At 43.3% G+C, this 13,323-nt stretch overlaps 1 protein-coding gene across 4 annotated transcripts in view; it reads right to left on the reverse strand.

Annotated features, from left to right (window-relative positions):
- Positions 1–13,323, reverse strand: part of NPR3 (natriuretic peptide receptor 3) — a 67,484-nt gene that overhangs the window by 7,448 nt on the left and 46,713 nt on the right. For all 4 annotated transcript variants that reach the window (XM_044779447.2, XM_044779446.2, XM_014833246.3 and 1 more), the window contains exon 4: positions 5,088–5,223. In XM_044779447.2, the coding sequence (XP_044635382.1) occupies positions 5,088–5,223 (136 nt within the window). The remainder of the gene's footprint in view (positions 1–5,087; positions 5,224–13,323) is intronic.

The following is a 13,323-nucleotide window of genomic DNA, read 5'->3' on the forward strand; positions in this document are numbered from 1 at the left end:
GAATCAGACACATTCTCCACTCAAGACACGGGCAGCCCAGCCTAGGGATTCAGCATGTTGGCACCAGAATTCAACTGCCTGCATTTGAATCCCAGCCACCACATTTACTAGTTCTGTGACGTTGGGCAAGGACTTAGTGCTCTGAGCCTGTCTCCACGAGTGTGAAAGAAGCATAGTAGTACCTCCCAGCCAAGAAGCTGTTGAGAAGATGACATGAGATGACATGGAAGCGGGGAAAGCAATTTCAACACAGGTTTAAGAGAAGTTAGTTGTTTTCTTCTATTGTTCCTATTACTCTGGCTGTGCCTGGAATCTGGGAGAAGACCGCTGACCGTGCCCACATCACTCAGAGGAGGCGCTGGCACATCTAGTTGGAGACTTATGGAGGACTCAGGAAAGGAGTAGGTCTTTTCTAGGGACACTGGAGGAAGTCTATGATTTGGACAAGCAGCCATCAGGGAGTGGGAATATTCTAGCCAGAAAGGCTGGCCTTGTTAGTATGTACAAAGGCGCAGAAGCCAAAAGGAACCAGAGGGACCCTGCGGTTCCTGGGAAGGTAGCCCACGTGTGTGGAGGGGAGCATGAGATGCAAGGCTGGAACAGGCTGGCCCAGAGCACAGAGAGTCCTGGGTGCCCACACAAAGGATTTGAATTTGCTTTGGCTAGCAATGGTGGCTTAGAGCAGCTGGTCAGTAAAAGCAAATATGTAACGTTAGTTGATATTAAATATGTCTATATTGTAATTTTTATTAACTAAGAGAATGCATATTTCAGCCACATTGTAACTAACCAAGGCTATTTGTTTTCTTCCATTTTAAAGTGTGGTAGAGTTCAGCGTAATTCTTAATTGGTGTTTCTATTGATTTGGTTCTCTCCAAAACGAATGTCTGAGAAGAAGGATCCCAAGGGAAAGTTCCATCCTCTAGTGTGGTTTGAAGAGGGCAGGCATTTGGGTTTACTGTCCTTTGGGTTGTGGTTTGAAGGCCCACTGATTTTTCCAGACTTAGGTCTACTTTGCCGGAAAGAGAATGGAGCTACCATTCATCTTGATTTTCTGTCTTCTTAATGTAGACTGGTTACAAAGGATACATCTTTCTCAAACTTGTTTATCCTTGACAGCCTATAAAACTTTTGCTGATAAACACCATTTTTTAAAAAATATATCCTTCTCCAAATATACTGGCTATCCAAAACCATTTGTCAATCTGTTCAGAGGTGTCTATGATGGTGTGTTCTGCTAAGTGTTTTGCAGAGTATTTTATAAAACAAGGTGGCCCTAGTAATCCAAGACCTCATTACACTTTAAGCTATTACAATTCTGCCAAGAAATGGGGTGAGAACCCTCAGGGTGGCCGATTAGCAAGTGAGATTTCACCTAAGAGTATTGTACTTAAGGTGAGATTGTCAGGTTGACAGTAGAATTTTCCTGTACATAAGTAATGAGACTTTCCACCCTCATTTCTACTGGCCTGTCATGGAGCTCAAGGTTTGAGCCACAGTCCTATTTACCTTCTCGCTCTGACCTCTCACATAGAGAGGAAATTCAGCTTCTTCCTAGGCCATTTATTGAAAGCCTTGAGAGTTGATCATAGGTTTCACAGCAATAAAACCCAAACTTGTCAAAGAACATCCAGAGTATTTTTCCCTTGACAACTTAATGGTCACTTACAGTGGCCATTAAAATTAAAATTGTTTTTAATTTTAGGAAGGTTAAGGTTTTTCTTAGAGTTCTTTTGGGGGCTACCTTCAGATTGATCATTGTTTAGCAAATAAAATGAGTTCTACAAACAATTCAAGCTTAAAACTTACTTTGGCTTCAATTATCTTTACATTTGGACAAATGGAATTTTAAGTTTAGACTGAACTATACAGATGATTGTTTCAGGACTAATTTCATATTGCCTGTGTAGACCTGGCCCTAGAAAGGAGTCATCGAGATGGTCTATGGGAAAATTCAGTCCATGCCCTGGCTCTAAACAAAACTGAATTCCAGCCATTGTGGACACCTGCCCTTCCCTTAACAACCTCCCTCAGAAGACCAAGAACAAATGACCACACCATGTAGTGAGGAATAGCTAAGAACAGGATGTGGCCTACCGAGGTTGTGTCCACACATGCCGGTTTCTCAGTGTATTAGACACAACTTCTGGGAAATGTGACTCTGTCCTAATATGCCCCCTGGATTATCCTATTTGACTCCAGCCCCTAGCTGAGGTAGTCAAAGATTAAGCAAGACAATACTGGAGGCAGAGTTGATCATGTCCTACAATCTGTCTAAAGTTAAAACAGATGCCACTCTAGTTTCGAATAAGATGTGGCACTCACTAAAACTATCAAGAAGAAATGAACTCCACCACTTGTCACCAGAGCTACTGCCCGGTCAACTCTAGCTGGAACTTGACCTCTCTGTACTGTTCTGTCCTTTCTGATAACTGAGGGCAGGCTTGGGCAGTGAAGGGGATAGGAACGCCCAAAATCTAGACTTGGCAGTACTTGTTCCTGCCCTCCTGAAAAATTTCATTTAGTTGGATTGCAAATAAATACATGCATAGCTCACAATGCATTAAAGGGCTCTAAGGAAGAGTTAGCACGATACAGAACTGAAAGGGCCCCTGTCAGGCATCACCTAGTTCAACCTGCTTAGCACAAGTGATGAAAGAGAAGCCCAGAGGACTGAGGTTACTAGTCAGTGGTTAGGATGCAGGAACTCTATGCCAGTGGTTCCCAAATGATGCCCATCAGTATACTACAGTCCATTGTCCACATAGCTCCCATACACACGTCTTTTAAACATTCAAGACACATGATGTCCCTCGAAACTCTCTGGTGGCTTTCAGTCTCCCCCAGGGTGACTGCTCTGACTTCGGCTCGTCCCACACTGCCCCTCATGTGCTCTGCTGCAGCCACACAGGCTCCTTGCTCCTCCGAGGACACTCAGCCCTCTCCCACCAGACACACTCAGGGTCTCTGCATTGGCTGCTCCCTTTAAATGTTCTCTCCTAAACATCTACACAATTTCTTTCACTTCCCTCAGATTTCTACTCAACTGCCACTTATTAGAGAGGCCTTCCCTGACAACTCTATTCATTTAGCAGTCCCACCATACCCATCCTGTCACTCTCTACCTCCCTACACTGCATTATTTTACAGCCCCTGATCGGAGTATTTATTTATCGCCAGCTCCCCCCAATACCACGTAAGCTCAGTTGCTTACAGGGAACATTTTCAGTTCACTGGTGAATCCTCAGCCCTTTAAACAGTGCCTGGCACATCCATTAATGAATATTTGATGAATGAATGAATGAATATGAAGTTGATATCTGCAGAGCTCCAGCAGCTGGATCATTCCCATATTGAGTCTCATGTTAATTTTCTTTCAGTGTTGGTGAGGTAAGAGGAAACCAGCACTCTTTTTTTTTTGAGGAACATTAGCCCCGAGCTAACAGCTGCCAGCAATACTCCTCTTTTTGCTGAGGAAGACTGGCCCTGAGCTAACATCTGTGCCTATCTTCCTCTACTTCATATGTGGGACGCCTACCACAGCATGGCTTGCTAAGCGGTACCATGTCTGCACCTGGGATCCAAACCACCGAACCCTGGGCCGCCGAAGAGAACAGGTGAACTTAACCACTGTGCCACCAAGCTGGCCCCACCAGCACTCTGATTTACTGTTGGTAAGAATATAGACTAGCAGATCTTTCTGTAAGCTATTTGGCAATATCTAACACACTTTAAAAGGCACTAACACACTTTTGAATCCAGAAATCCCATGAGTAGGAATATTCCATGTTGGATGTACTCACAAAAATCCATCAGGACGTGTAATGTGCTCATGATAGCATTTTGCATAATAGCAAAAACTGTAAGCAACTGAAGTCTCCATCAATAGAAGACCGGCTAGAGAAATTCTTACACAGCCATATGGTGGGAAAATGTGGAACTATCATTTAAAAACATGTTGAATCTATGAGTGCTCATATGGAACATTCTTTTACTTGACATGCAAGTAAGAAGGCTAAGATGAAGAATGGCATTCACGGTATGAGCCCTTTCATGTAAATTTTTTCGATAAGACATACAAATTCATATGCTCTGGCAGAAGGCACAAAATATTTTTAGACCGAATCATAGGAAATCGTTAATAGTGATTACAGTGGGGAGAGGAGCCTAGGGCGGGAAGGAAAACTTTCACTTTTCATTTTGTACATTTTTGTACTGTTTAAATTTTCCAGCCAGGAACAGTCTCCTTCTTGTACATTTTAAAAAGTCAACAGAAGTTGCTTGAATGATGAGATGATGGGCCATTTTTTTGGTTGTTGTTCTTACACTTCTCTGTTCTTAAAAAAAAGCAACAGCTAATATTCATCATTTTAAAAATAAAATAGGGGCTGGCCCCATGGCCGAGTGGTTAAGTTCCCGTGCTCCGCTTCGGCAGCCCAGGGTTTCACCGCTTCAGATCCTGGGCACAGACTTGGCACCGCTCGTTGGGCCATGCTGAGGTGGCATCCCACATGCCACAACTAGAAGGACCCACAACTAAAATATACAACTATGCACTGGGGGGATTTGGGTAGAAAAAGCAGGAAAAAAAGATCGGCAACAGTTGCTAGCTCAGGCGCCAATCTTTAAAAAAAAAAAGAGGAAACTGAAAATAAAATTAAAGCAGAGGGCTCCGGTGGACCTCCCATCATCTCAACCCACCTAGGTTCGAACAGAGGAATGTATATCTGGGATTACTCCTTTTAAAACGGATCACAGAACTCTTGACAAACTGATTATCTGTTGTGAATGAGGCCTGTGATAAATTTAATTTTAAGAAGCACAACGTTGTTACCTAACCATCAGAAGGAGACAAGGCACTTCCTATCTCAGTGGGACTCTTTCAAAGCACTTTCACGAGCTTTATCTCATTTAATTTCCACAACACCTGTGAGGTGGGTGGATCTCGACCTATTATCCTTACTTTACAGCTGAGAAAAGCAAGACACTGGCAAAGTCCCACAGTTGTCAAAGAGAAAAAACAGAACCAGGAAAGAAGCAGCTCGATCAGCGATAGAGTGTTGTCACCTTATAGACTGAATCCTCACCTTCAAATGTTCTGTTCCAAGTCTGCTGGATAATTTTCCCTCCATCCTTCTTGCTATAACCAGCTCTGAGTACTTCATGTAAAGCCAAGACGTAGAGGAGGATGGCATCATGGAATCCTTCCACAAACATGTTAACCTGGAAAGAAAATCCCAGTTGGGTGAGCCCAAACACCAAATGACTCATATTCAGGAACTACATAAGCAAATCAAAATGGTTAACAAAAAATGGTTAACTCCAGGCCCACAGCAATGGCAGAGGTGGACAAAAGGGTAGCTAACAAGAAAAATGCCACAGTTTTCCTGGCATTGGCTTAGTAAGGAAAAGCCTTTCCCAGTTTGGGAATTTGGAAAGCAGACAAGATACTACAGAGGTCAAGAAAACTGTACCTGTAGACTAGGTTAAGTATTCCAGGTGCATCCGCCTTTCCCTAGTTCCCTCTGCACAGGTACCCTCTTTCTTCCCACATCTGCTCTCTACCTCGAGCCAACTTGAAACCAACCTCTCCCTTGAAGTCTTTTCCATCTTCAACGGCCCTATGATCTCTCCATGCTCTGAACGTGGAACATGACTAAAACAATAGTAGGGATCCATTCATTCATACTCACATACTATTAAATGCCTCCCAGAGTGCTAAAGATGCAAACAGGAGTAGGTACTGCCATTCCTGCCTGCCTGGCATTTGTGTCCTCTCTTCTATCAGCAATAGCAACTCAGTTTCTCCTCCCAATTTGTGTTCAGAGTGGTTCATACGTATCTGATGATTCCCTACCTCCACCCCCTGCCAAGCTTGAAGAAGAGGAACGGAAACAGGCCTGGATATTGATTTATCCCTGTTGAATCCTGGCTTGAGTAATTCAAGCCCTGGCACTCAAGAAACTTACAGCTTCACGTGAACTTGGGGAATTCATTTAATCTCTTTAAGCCTTGTTTCTTTCTATAAGTACCATTTGGCAAGTTCTAATATCAGATTTAAACCAGTTGTAACACTCATTGAACATGAAATGAGCAAATACAATCTTGCAACACTGAATAGCTTACAAATTCTGTGCAAAAGTACAAAAACAATTCAAACTTTCTTATTTCATGAGTAAGTGTCACGAATGGAATGCCATGCAGCAGAACGAACTGGGCAACCTGCAGATGACCACAGTGAGCCTTTGTGCAGGGCATTCCCTGCCCCATCCCTAGAAAGAGATCCTGTAGGAAGAGAGCCACAATTGATCTGCATCACCTGGTTGAAATACACAACCATTCACAGAAGACATGGCTCAACCTCCAGTTATACTTGGCCGCATCCCACCCCCTAAGAACAGTAAGTCTTGTTTCCATCACAGCAGTAAATATTTCAGATTTGCCAAAGCCTATGGCTCAGAGGCAGTTTAGAATAATGGTTAAAGAGCCTGGACTCGCTACCCAGCTCTGCCACTTCCTAGCTGTGTTTCTGCACCACCTTGTTCATATTTTGGCACCACAATGTCATGCCCGTAATTCTGAACAAGTATGACAGGTGTAGCCCAAGCTGGCCATTCCACTGACCCTCTGGGAGAGGTGGAAAGCAGAAGAGAGTGCTGGTTCACAGGGGAGCCCTGAGTTAGCCACTGGACCCAAAGTTTAATCCTAGCCCTGACAGTTACTTAATCTCTCTAATCTTCAGTTTCCTCATTGGTTAAATGGGGGTTTAGGACGTACTCATCCCATAGAGCTCTTCTGGGGATTAAATGAACCAATGCATGTAAAACATCTAAAACAGTTCCTGAGACCATGCATGCAAATGGTAGACAGTGGCTCTTACTCTTAGCCATCAAACTTAAGTCTCAGAATCATCATTTTCTTAGGCAAAGAAGAATGGTATAGAAATAACATCTACTAGTCAAAGATAATTTTCTGCTGATTTGGCTATGCTAATTCAATTTTCCAATGGAATACGAAATCTTCACTTGGGCCATGAAGTAATCATGGTTTGTAAAGTATGCATGCTCACGAATTAAGTTCTAGTAAGTGGACTTTAGATGTGTAATTTAATTCTCAGGCCATAATAAAAATAATTTTTTCAAAAGAACCATCTCCCATTTGATAACTGTATCAAAACCACCATGCTAGAGAAGGAAGTCACAGAATCATGGATATGGGAGATGTAAGGTGCCTGAGAAAAACTCTGGTCTAATTCTCTCCTTATTTTGAAGACCAAAAGAGCATCACTGTCCCCAGTCTTCCTGCACTTTGTAATTGTGGGTTGTTCCCTCTATACTCCTTAGAGTCCTTAGCCTCGGACAACCCCTCCTTAAATTGTGAAGTATCAGCTGCTGGGCATCACCTATCCTCCTCTCTTCCTTCTCCTCCTGATTCCTTCTCAAATCATAACCCAGCGTCACCATGCTGCCGTCAGCCACCCAAAACACAGGACGTGTGCCCCAGCACCACCTCCTCTCTGGCCCTTCCCCATCCTTCCTTCTTGATACGTCCTCTGAGCTGCCCCACTGCAATCCAGGATGGGAAGGATGATTATCTAGCTGAGAAACATGAACCTGGATTACTTTTGTCCTAATAGGTTTGATGGTAGAAGAGAACAGACAGGCTCTGAACGCACACCCAGGTCTGAAAACTCATTCTATCTTGATTTCCAAATGAATCACAAAATTTACCTTCTTTCCTCTTAAAGTGGCTGAGTGTCTCCCTCTCCTACCAAAATTAGCAGGAGAGCTAATGATCCCCTGTGAGGTTCGCTGGCACCCCAGCCTGCTGCGGGGGAGTTTCATAACACCTACCTCATAGGACCTCAAGCCAGGAGCAAAACCCTAGAGGCCGTGTTTTCTCGAGGAGAACATCTCACATCCACACGTGTTTTTAATGGGAGGAAAACCCATTAGCACATTATATACAGTGAAAATTGGAAGCACAAATTAAAAAATAAATAAATGAGAGAGAAAAAAATCCAGTTTTAAGTTGCCAACACTTTTCACTGGACCTCCAGGCAAAAATGAACAAGGCCATCTGGCCTGTCCCTCTGCCTCTGGTCAGAACACTTGAACCTCAAAGTCCTGACTGACAGGTCACGCTATTGTTACTGATCCCAGAAAATAAGATTCCCTCACCTGAGCGATCTTTTCTATTTAGCATCACTTCTAGCCAGAAAGTCCTTCTTACTGTCATTAGTCTTAATTAAATTCCTAAGTGCAGCCATTCCCCTGCTAGATGCTGAACAGAGTTAAGAGAACAGTTCCTGAGCCCTGGGAGTTTACAATCTCCACCAAACTGCTCCATACGTACACGTGGATGGACTCTACACAAGGCAGTTGTGAAGTGGACCACCATGAGGGGCAAGCTTCAGAGTAATAATTGTTTGTGCTATGTATCAAATAAAGTGTCTGTCATTCAAACAAGATGGAAATCATTCACCATCTTCCACTCTCTCTGGGAAGTCTGACAGAACAAGATAGCAAGCTGGCATTAACTTTTCCATCACTTCATCTCAATTCTCTTGATTTTGTTCTCTGTAGCTGGCCAGCAGCAGGTATTCCAAACGAAAGAACACTATTTTCGTCATTGGCCTTCCTCTCTGATAGCACCTGTCAGTCATGCCTGTTTATTAGTGTTTCTTTTAAAATTCTCTATCGTGGGGAAAGATGAATAGAAATCTTGTTATTTTTTAACTGAGCATAAAGACTTGCCATTCATGACATGGCTCCAACCTGTGACAGTGAGTAGAGTCTTGCTCATTTCTCTTTGGGGAGGCAGATTCATAGATGAATTCCTCGGTGCTAGTGTTCCAAACAAGTAAGCAAAGAATGCTGCCTGCCTCAGCTGTTCTGGAAAGGGAGAGTGAATAACACGGCAGCAATCCAGCTCCCAGTTCATCTAGATATTTGAGAAAGCCTGTAAAGCTCTCAGATAAAGATGACTGGAAGAAAGCTACCGAAGTTAAATGCAAGGCTACACTGTCCTGGGGTTTCACTTTGCGGTATCCACATGAACTCAAGCATGTCACACAGTGGTTCCATCTTCCTTACCACAAACCAGTGGTTCCCAATGCAAATGACGGAAGATGAGGGTGTTGGGCAGCATCCTCAAGAGTCTTTTGAAAAAGACATGACCCTTGACCTTCCATCCAGTTGAAGGGGAGATAGGAGACAAGGAAATTTTGATGGCAGACAGGTAAGAGGAAAGATGGGTCCAGGACCTGCCTTTCCCTATCACAGCAGGAGCAGTGGCAGCATCACCTTGTCTGATTAGTAATAAGACCCTGAAAATGAACTTGTCCTGCCCTCCTGGGCCACTTGAGAAGGTGGACCACAGAAGGAAATGGTCTGGGCATGCTGCCTGGGTAGGTGAAAGGTGAAAGAATATTATGCATTTGATGAACACTGTACATATGACCTCCATACAATAAAAACATAGATACTATCTGTTTTCTTTCAATTTTCTTTTGAATCATAAAATTAAAAGTCCAAAATTTATAGAAACAGCAGGAACTTCCATAAACCTAGTAATATCACAACCTCCTCAACACCCAAAACAGGGAATTCTCACTCTTACTGACAGACACCCCAATGTCTGCTCTTCTATACGAGCCTGCCTTCGTGGAATTCACACTTGGTCACTTATTGACTTATTTTGGCCTTGAGGAAAGTTAGGTTGAAAATCTTCATCCCTATCCTAGTTGAACTCTGAGGAAATGCAAAGGACAAGTGGCTTACTAACAGTGAGGGACAGATCAGGGAGAGAGCCAGGGTGCAGCCCTGTGCTTGGCCGAAGCATCCTCATACTGTCTAGCAGATTTCTTTCTCCCCATACTGAAGTTATGACTTATTTGGGATGGAGGTTTGCCCTAGGTTGCCTGAATAACTGTCTCCATCCTGGGCTCAGCTCTGCCCCTGTAGCAATGCCGTAATGGCCTAAAGTGTGGCTGCCTGCCAATAGAAGCAGATTTTTCTCTCTCTTATCACCTGAAACAAAATAGATCACTGAAGAAAAGCAACTCTGGTCAAGTTAAGACCCCTCATTCGTCTCCCATATTACAGTAGCCAGCTGCCTTTTTAATGGTTGGAGCAGCAGTGGAGGCTGAGCACAGGCACCAGAGTGCTGGCACATGGCATCATTTACACGAGGAAACCTCAGCAAGTAGAGCCACTTTGGGGCCTGCTCATAGGGAACAATAAGAAAGAGGAGAATTCCATGGAATTAGACTCTTGAAATTGGTGGGTGTGGAGCACAAGCAAATAAAAATGACTTTAAATAATTCCCCCAGTGCTCATGCAGTGAATTCAGCCATCTGATATATTTGCCCTTTGAATGTGTCAAACACACATCATGTACAGATGCTTCTCATCAACTATTGGGCTTGAAGGCTTAGTTGAGAAATGCACATACATAATGACATAATTGTCTCTGGCTTTCAGAGGATCAAGTGAGTGATATCTGTCCTTGGCCTTGACGTCCCACCAGTGCCCGACCAGATGTTCCTCTGGAAAGACTGGTGACCCGACCCCCACAGACTGCTCTGGACACTTAACGGCCTCTCTTCCCAAGGTTCTCTGTTCCTGTCAGGCATAATGTCAAGGGGAACAAACCCATAAACCAAAACCCTATGGGAGTTTTGGTGCAATGCTCACCAAGAGGTGAGGTAGACCCAAGACAGGAAGAGGGGTGACCAAAACAAAAGGAGATGGAGACAAGGGAACACCGGGGCACAGTTTCTGACCTTATTATTTCTGAAAGGCCAAAATCAGAAAATCATGTAAATCCTAATTTATCCAACTTGATGATGTCCTTTTAAGCTGGTGCTGAGAACTTCAAACAGCTTTCCCTGAATTTCCTGAGTCCGCTTGGAGATGTGATTACAATTAAGAGATGAGCAAAAGTCCAGGCTTTGGATAAGGACCACCTCTTTTCATTTCTGTTTCATGTCTTAAAATGAACCCTCTCCCCTTTTATTTAAGCGATTTCAAGGTGTGGTAAGGACTGAGCTCAGATCCAGAACCCCAACTCCTAGTTTAAGCATTACTGATTTAGTCACTCACTGTGAACAGCTAGCAGCTTAATTTTTGTTCAGTTCTTAATTCAGAGTTTCCCAAGCTGTGTTCCATAGAAGCAGCGGTGCTTAAAATGTTAACGGATGGCTCTAGAAATAGTAGCATTGTGATTAAACATCTTTACAAAATGCTAGATTGAACAAAGTCAGGTAGTCTCCTTATTTATAATTATAACAGCTAACTTTTATTGAACATGTGCCATATGCTAGGAGCTGGGTAAACACAAGTTTTATTGCATTTAGGCCTTACAAAACGTTCATAGATCGGTACCGTTATTATCCTATGAGCGAGACGCTGACTAACATCCTAACAGAAAGAAGAGATCTTGGTCAGTGGATGGGGTCAAAACTCCAGAAAATGTTGGGTGGGCAAGTTCTTAAGAAGGGGTCCAAATCAGGCTTGGATAGTTAGGACATTTATCCTATTGACACACACGTTCAGCCAGCTAATATTGGAAAACAGCTTTGTGCTCGAGCGTCTGTTTGTAATCGGCCAATACTTGGGTCACTCTACAAGTTGAGTGTGTAGGCTGGAAAGACCAATGATAGTCCAAAAGAGAAGACCAAGATTGTCAACGTACTTCAGGGTGAGGGAGGGACAGAACCCACACCTGGAGAGGGAATAAGAGGACAGAAGATGGAATAAGAAAGGAGGAGAGGGGACATGGGACAACAAGCTAATTGTCTCTCATCTCTTAAGCAAATCTTTAAACCAGCAGCTAATACGGCATGACTCAGACCAAATGAATCAGGATTACTGGTAAGCCACGGACTTAGCTGAAGTTGAGCCTGCCCCAGCTACAATCAAAAAGTCCTATTATGCCAAAGGAGCATGTAAACAAGCTAAATGTGAATGACCAGAGTCCTACTTCAGAGACCTGTCTACTCCAAGCACATCAGCAACCAAACCAGGTAATAAAAATCTACTGATTTAATGTTTTCTAACTAGCACTCAATATGAAGTATGATAAGTTTGGTTTTGTAGGGTCTTTATTCTGTATGGTCTTAATTCTTGAAAATAGTAATAACCTTGATAAATAATAATAAATGTAGCAAAGCTTCATTTACCCAGCCTCATCCGGGAAAAAAGATGTTTCACATAAGCAAACATTCCAGGTTCTTAAATGTTATTTCTCTAAGTATCAAAACTTTTTCAACAATATAAACGCTTTTGATGGACATGCTTCTAAAATGAACCACATACATTCCTGCCTTGGTAACAGAAATATGCTGAATGTCATATTAACTTATTGAGATTCTCTATATGCAAGGCTATGATAATGAACAGTGCACTAGCCTCCATCACTACTGAAGAATGTATTGTGCTGTTTACACAATACTGACACCAGAATTGTATGTTTCTAGATAATCTTTCTTCTTCTATGCTGACAGAATATGAGCTGGGACCTTTCTCCCTTCCTGGAATGCTTCCTTCCCTTGGCTGCTGATTCTTTTGCATCTCCTCATCCAGTCCTTCCTACTGGTGACCTGCAGGGTTCTCAACAGCTAAAGAATTAAGTCTAAATGCTTCAGGATGGTGAAGAACACTCTCCATTAATAGCTACATGCCTAAATGGACTCTATGCCCTACTCTTTAACAAAATCTCTTGGATTCTCTGAGCACGCCATGAGGTACCTTCACGTATTAGCCCCTGGGGCTTGGAACGGCCTCCCCTTGGGCCTTGTCTCATCCAAAGCAAACTCCTACTCAACTTTGCAGGATATTCTCAGGTTATCCCCTCCAGATCCACCTTCCGTCCTTCTCCAGTCAGCCCTGTGCCCTGGTAGGTTGACATATATGGACAACATCAACTGGCTCTCCTTGTCCTCTGGCTTCTGGTTGGATTCAGCAGGAGACGGGAGGGCAGAAGGAGATAAACTTCAGGATGTCAGGGGCTGCACTCCTCCACAGATGTCACAGGTGGCTCTCCCAAGCTGCCAAAGGCCTTGCAAATTCCAGTAACCTCTCCTTCCTCTTGCCCATTCTGGTCTAAGGGTGGCAACAGCTTCCCACTTTTGCAAGCCCTGGAGTTTGTTGCCATCCTTTGCCGACTCTCCTTAACTCTGCACATACCTGTGTAATAGTATGTTTATCAAGTTCTCTTTCATTTCCTTTCAATCTGTCTTCTATTTCCTTCCAGGACCCAAATGGATATATGAACCTTCTGTGAGCCACTCAAACTTGTTCTTGCTGGAGCCTTCCCTGA

The sequence above is a fragment of the Equus asinus genome, chromosome 10 (assembly GCF_041296235.1).
Source record: "Equus asinus isolate D_3611 breed Donkey chromosome 10, EquAss-T2T_v2, whole genome shotgun sequence".
NCBI classification, from domain to species: domain Eukaryota; kingdom Metazoa; phylum Chordata; class Mammalia; order Perissodactyla; family Equidae; genus Equus; species Equus asinus.